Source organism: Lygodium microphyllum, chromosome 18 (genome assembly GCF_053477565.2).
Source record: "Lygodium microphyllum isolate KBCC chromosome 18, Lygodium_microphyllum_v1.1.10, whole genome shotgun sequence".
NCBI lineage: Eukaryota > Viridiplantae > Streptophyta > Polypodiopsida > Schizaeales > Lygodiaceae > Lygodium > Lygodium microphyllum.
This window is the reverse complement of record NC_141152.1, coordinates 66923655-66930117: the sequence shown is the minus strand read 5'-3', so window position 1 is coordinate 66930117 and position 6463 is coordinate 66923655. Positions and strand designations below refer to the sequence as shown.

Here is a 6463-nt window from a genome sequence, read left to right as displayed (position 1 = left end):
TGGGATGCTATATCGTGTCGCAAGAAATAGGGGCATGTATGATGCTTAGGAGTTTTATAGTAGCATAAAGGCTTGGTGGGATTTAGATCCACGGGGTTTTCTGGTCAAATAACCTCTTGTGAGCAAGGGCTTTCTAGACAAAATCTTATTACACTTATCTTCAGAACCAGCTTATATTTTGATACACTAGATGCATTAATGCTATTATTCATTGATGCGCGTGATAGCTCCCAAATCAATTGAAATTATATTTGGGATATTTGAATGGATGCAAAGAATAGAAGGGCAATGCCACTAGAATAATTAGATGGATACATCTTCTTGCTACTTGTGCTGGTGATTTTCATGGAGAGTTTCAAATTATTTATTTTATGATGAACAGTTGATGGAAATCTATATATGTTGGATTGTTACGTTTAGAATCTATCTTCCTATGATAGGTTGTAGCATTTTGCATTTTAATATTCTTATGATGCAATGTTGTTAGATAGATAAAAGTTATTTGTCATATGCAAAGTGGATTGGACATTGATTTTAGATCCTATGAGTATTCAAATCTGCAATTTTAAAACCTTAATTAAAGATTTTTCTATGTCTCCTGTCAGTGACATTTTTTGTCTGTCATTTGACTAAAAGAAAATTAATATCACTTATCATGAAATAAATTTTTAGAATTTGCCTGTCATTAAACAAATCTAACGCCCGTGTGTCCGCAGCTGATGATGCGACTCGGCAGCGGCAGCATCTATGGAGGTTCGAGACATACAATAGTCTTAATTTTACTACAGGTCCGAGACAAATTTTGATTGTTTGAAAGATGCCGACGTGTGTGACGAAGAGCCATATACGCTTATGTAATTAATATGCAGCTGATGTAATGCAATTTAGCGTCGTCACATGTCGGCGAGATGCTGGTACCGGCAGACTCGTGCGTCGGCGAAGACGCGTCCGGCCTGGCACGTGTAGCCAGCAGCGGGGTTACAGTGGCGGTGCTCGCGGCAGACGCAGAGACCTTCGAGGGCGCAGTAGTCGGCGTCGTCGAGGGTGGCGGGGGGGGCCGAGGGGTGCGGCCGGAGCCCCAGGATGTAGTCGGACCAGTCGCTGGAGAAGAGGCCCTGGGGGTCGAGCCGCCGCTTAACGTCCAGGAAACTGGGCAGGTCCAGCACCTTCTTGGCCGCGCCCACAAAGGCCACCTCCCGATTCTTGCCGTAGTGCGGCCGGCCGCCGTACTTGAACACCAACATCTGCTCTATCTCCTCCAGTACGTCCTGGTGCAGCCGCGGCGTCCGCCCATCCCGCGCCCTGAAGTATACCAGCTCGAACACCGCGGCATCCTCCCTGTCTCCCAGATACGCCCTGCCCTTCCGCACGAACCGCAGGTGCACACCTCCGAACATGTTCATTCCGCACATGCCCTCCGGATCGGCCTCCCGCAACCTCTTTACGTCCTCCACCAACTCCGCGGCCCTCTCCAGCGCCACCGCCACCGCCGTGTGGTGGTAGAACACCCTCCTCGCCACCCTCGGATCCCACTTGCACGTTCTCCAGTCCGACAGATTCTCTCCCCCTACCGCTGCCGCCACCAGCCCCGCGTTGAATGACGTCGCCGGCCTAGCCAGCGCCGCCGGCAGCCGATCCTCATCCGCCACCTGGCAGCCCCCCACTGTCTGCATCCGGTGGTTGTAGCCAACTATCGGGTAGCCCTCGAAGTGTCCTCCCGGTGAACTCAGATAGCCGTCGCCAGTTTGCAGCCGATGCTCCACCATTTTCTCTCCCGCCTCGCACAGGCGCGCCACATCCCCCGTGTCCTCGATGTGCTCCTCTGCCATCCACACATCAGTCGAACAATTAATAGAAAACAATGTTTCTACTGTCAATTTCACACTTCTTTCTTCACACTAAGCAGTTCACCCCACATCCACGGAGAAGTTAGAGCAGTTCTTTAGAAGGAAGGGAGATACGTTCCTCTTTCGAGTTAAGCATTTCCACTTTGAACGAGACTAGAATTTACGGTTATACAAGTACCATCGCTGATGCCGTCAATGTCGTCAACACAGTCAGTAGATGTACTACGAAAGGTTTGTACATTGTTTCTAGAACCACAAATGGATAACTAAACATGAATTGACTTGATGCTTGGCAACGAATGTATCATAACTACCTCCAGCGGCAAGTAGCCACTAGACTGAATTTCCGTAAGAACTCACATTTCAAATTACTATGTGATGAATCTAACCAGCATTGCGAATTGTGGAAAGGAGGTTCGTTAATGTGAGTTAATTACCGTTAAACAATGTAGCTAATCTTGCAGTCTGCAGACAGGAAATGACTTACGATGAGCTCGCATGGCTTCTATCTGCGAGATAAGCATGGGTTGGACGAGGGGGAAGACGTTGACACCTTCGCCGTCAGTTTCGACTGGGACGAGGTCCTCCTTTTTGTAGATGACCTTGGAGGCGGAAGGGACCCAGAAGAGGCTGGCAAAGTGGTGGGCACGGGCGAAGCGCAGCAGACGCTCTCCAAGGTCCGAGTCGTCGGCGACCTCGAGGGAGAGAGAGCGCTTGAACATGGGCATGACGGAAAATGTGACGCGCGAGACAGCCCCCAGGACTCCGAGGGAGAGTTTGACGGCATTGAGGACGGCGGGGTCCGACACATCAATGGCAGCGGCGTAGCCGTCGGAGGGCGGCGCGGGGACGACAATGCGGACGGCAACGACGTACTCGCTGACGGAGGAACCGTTGAGATATAGGCCGCTGCCGTGGGAGCCCGTGGCGATGACGCCGCCGACGGAGACGCCATCCCAGAGCGGGGTGAAGGGCAGCGCGAGGCCGTGCTTCTCAGCGAGCAGCCGCACAAAGTCGCGAAGCTGCAGGCCGGCGGGCGCTGTGGCCGTCAACTTCTCCCTGTCGACCGTCAGCACGCCTCCCAGCTTGTAGTCGCGCGTGCTTATCATCAGGCCGCGGTTCCCGCCGGGGCACGCCACTTTGCTGAGGCTGTGCGATATCTCCGTTACCACCTTTACCTTCGTATTCGTCCGCACAGCCTCCGCAACGGCCGCCACCATCTCCTCCTCTGAGGTCGGGTACAGCACCCTTGCTGCCCTGCACGGGGTCCGATCGATCCACTCGCCCTGGTAGTTCGTCAGCGTGCAGCCGCTGCTATCGCACTGCACCGGGGACGGCAGACTCCGGCCGTTATCGGGCAGCCGCCACAGCGACACGATCAAACCCACCGCGTACAGCCAGAACCGCCGATGTGATGTGATTTCGAACATCTCCATCTCGTGTACTTACCCTCTCTTCCTGAAAGTATTGGCGGATGAATGAGCATCTGAGTAAAGAGAAACCGCTGTCGCGATTAATATTGAGAGGCCGGAGAAAACAAGGGGCGAGGGAGGTTCCACCGTGTAACTGTAGTTGGGAAGAGGGCGGCAACCTGGGATGCCGGAAGAGCCACGTCTATTAGGGTTGCATCGCTTTTATTGAGCGGAGACGTGGGCTACGCCTCGCATTCATGTAGATATTTGGCGGTTGATGGCACTGGTGTTATGTGTAAAGTGAGCCAGTGAGCCAGTGAGAGTCGAGACTGTGAGAGAGAGAGAGAACCCACGCCTCAACGGGGAAAGCAGTCTCATATTTCCCAGAGGGTTGGAGTGAGACCCGCGGGCCGCCTGTCCACTGATCGCTTCCACGTGATGCACACCGCGTGCACGCTGTGCACGCCGCGCACCCGCTTTTATTTGCTCTACGTGTCAAGCCCACGCCTTCAAGAACTGGTTAAAGCTAACTAATAAGACCCACGCGCTGACGCCTATGGACTTCTGAGTGTGTTGGACTCCTCGGAGCACTTTTGATCAGCATGGCCACACGCCACACGCGAGCCCCCCAAGTCTTGGAGTACCGTCATCTTTAGAGGGTACTCTATTGATTCTCTACGTGCAAGTTGTGCTAGTTAAAGTGTGTCGGTCACACATGCTATAAACTCAATTTCATGGACTTCCACGATAGAATTTACCTACACATGTCTTAGCTCTTATCTACTTTGGTCCATTTGCCTAGGAATGGCTTGTATTTGAGCATTGTCGCACACTACAGCTGTAGGGTTAACATCTTGTTATAACAGATATAGGGACAACTTCATGTGATAGCAACTACGACAATGGTATCTCATTAAGGTGCTAGTGGGGAACCTGACTTTCGAGTATTTGTAGTAGCAGCTTATCACTATAAAACATATGAGTGCTTCCTAAACTTTTGTAGCCCAAAATAGTTCTAACCAACCAAAAAACACCATGTGCCTATTTTCCTTCCCTTTTCTAATAGCAAGATGACAACTTTATAGCCTAATCATTACTTCTAGCTTAAATGCACTTTCTCTGCACTAAGGTTGGGTTTGCAATACAATGGCAAAAGTTCTAGCAATCCAGAGATCTATCATGGGTGTTAACACTAGCAATGGAAGTGCATGGAAATATATTATTACTTTTCTTAAGCAACCAAATACACAAGTTTGTGCTGCACACTTTTTGTTGAATCAAATATTGCCACATGTATAGTAGAACATCTTATAGTGGCCAATATTTTCTTTCAAGGGTGTGAGACTAGTAGAAGCTATAGTTAGGGTGATCAAAATGGTTACTTTGAACAACATGCATCATGGCACTAGAAGTTAGGATAGGGTTACATTGCATTCACACAAATAAGTTGACACAAGACACCCTAGCTCTCACAACCACTCCACATTCATAAATAAGTCCACATGGAACAATCATTTCCCCTTTTGGGCCAATCAATATGTTTTCTTCTTTGCATTTGAAAAAGGTTGCGGTAGTCGTATGCTAGGACTTGAGTAAATTTTTATGAAGCCTAGCCCATAAAGCGAGCTCAAGTACAAGGTGTTTCAATGTATCTAAGCAAGAGTAAGACAAAGAGATAAGCTTTTTGGAACTAAGGACTAATAAGGCCTTAGACAAAAGAGGCTACTATTGTGGGAGCTTTCACTCAACCGCCGAGACCCTCGGACCGCTTATTGTTCCAAGCATTCCAAGCCGAGCACTAATGGCTACCTCTCACATAGCCGACGCGCAATGCCTACCTTACGGGTGTAGTGAGCTTACCTTGATGCCGTTCGAGTTACCTCCTCTCCCGCACACTCCGGTAGCTCCACAATCCAAGTGCAAGCTTCAAGCAAGCTCCATCCTCAAGCTCCACATTCCAAGCTCCATGTCCGTAAGCAAGACAAGAGAAGAAAATAGAAGAGAAGAAGAGAGGAGAAGATGGAGAGCTTCTCCTCCTCGGTCCCTCACCCTCACACACTCACTCCCTCTCTCAAGCACAAGCTCAAGCAAGCAAGAAGAAGAAGAAGAAGAAGAGGAGGAGAGCTACTTTTGGCCACACACAAGAATGAGCTTCTCATTCACTTTTCAACTTTATATACAAAACCCTAAATCCCTTTTGGGCGGTCATCCCGTTTTCCCCTTTTTTACATGGCCGGGCCCTTTTTCCCATTGTCCTTCTATCTTCCTAGATTCCTTTCCACCACCCATCTACATTTACAAATTGCATGGGTGAGAGCCCAGCGCTCCTTGAATTAAACCATGATGCGCTTGCGCTCTTTTACAAAAGTTTTAACTTGTGCTTTTCCTTGTGCGCCTTTCTCCCTTATTTAGGACTCTTCTCCTAATTGTGCGTCTTTGTCTTCCATTTCTTTTTGCCTTGGCCTTTGTCTTTGTCTTCTGCTTTAGCTTTTCAGGATTTTCCACCTTTGTTAGTTTGAGGGTTAACATTACCCCCCTCCTAGACGAGTGCCAGTTCCATGGCACTCACCGTCGTAGGTAGCAGGCTATAGCATGCACCGAAGATGTGGGTGACAAGGACACCTGTGGTTTCCGTGGAGGAGTGTTGGTGGTGGTGTGGCAGAAGGTCCTAGGGGCCTGTTGGTGGCCAAGGTGGCTGGTGGAAGGTTGTTGGAGTTGATGGTAGGGCTATTCTGTGTTGGGGATTGCATTGATGGCTAGCACAAGTGTTGGTCTGTTGGGCATTCTGCACATGATGATCCTTTGCGGGCTTGTCGGATGGTAAGGGATAAGCATTCAGAGTTGGGTGTTGATGAAGATCGAATGACACTTTCGTTGGAGTCTTCAACACCTGCAATTTGAAAACCTCTCATGTGGTCTCTCCCTAAGGGGTAGTGCTAGTCTTCTTATCGTGCACAAGACATATTTGATTAGTTTGGGAGACAGGTCACCAACTCTAAGCAAGTTGAGAGTATTGTCCTACACTTGAGGACCCAAACTGTGCATATACTTTGGTGCAGATATTAGGTGAGTGCTCGTGCATACTTAGATATTACGTAGTTAGAAGACCATGGGCTAGTTTCTCGTAACAATGTGTGGATGAAGCAAAGTTGTCCATATTGAGAATAAGTACATGTGAAGGTATATGAGACATCTTTTGCATTG

The 6463-nt window shown here is 49.1% G+C and overlaps 1 protein-coding gene across 1 annotated transcript; it reads right to left on the bottom strand.

Moving 5' to 3' along the window:
- Nucleotides 1-656: 656 nt before the first annotated feature.
- On the bottom strand, nucleotides 657-3611 carry LOC148020983 (L-gulonolactone oxidase 5-like). The gene is made up of 2 exons (XM_087698816.1): nucleotides 2335-3611; nucleotides 657-1822 (listed from the first exon to the last, which is right to left on the bottom strand). The coding sequence occupies exons 1-2, from the start codon at nucleotides 3281-3283 to the stop codon at nucleotides 894-896; spliced, it is 1878 nt and encodes a 625-aa protein (XP_087554942.1). The 5' UTR covers nucleotides 3284-3611; the 3' UTR covers nucleotides 657-893.
- Nucleotides 3612-6463: the final 2852 nt, after the last annotated feature.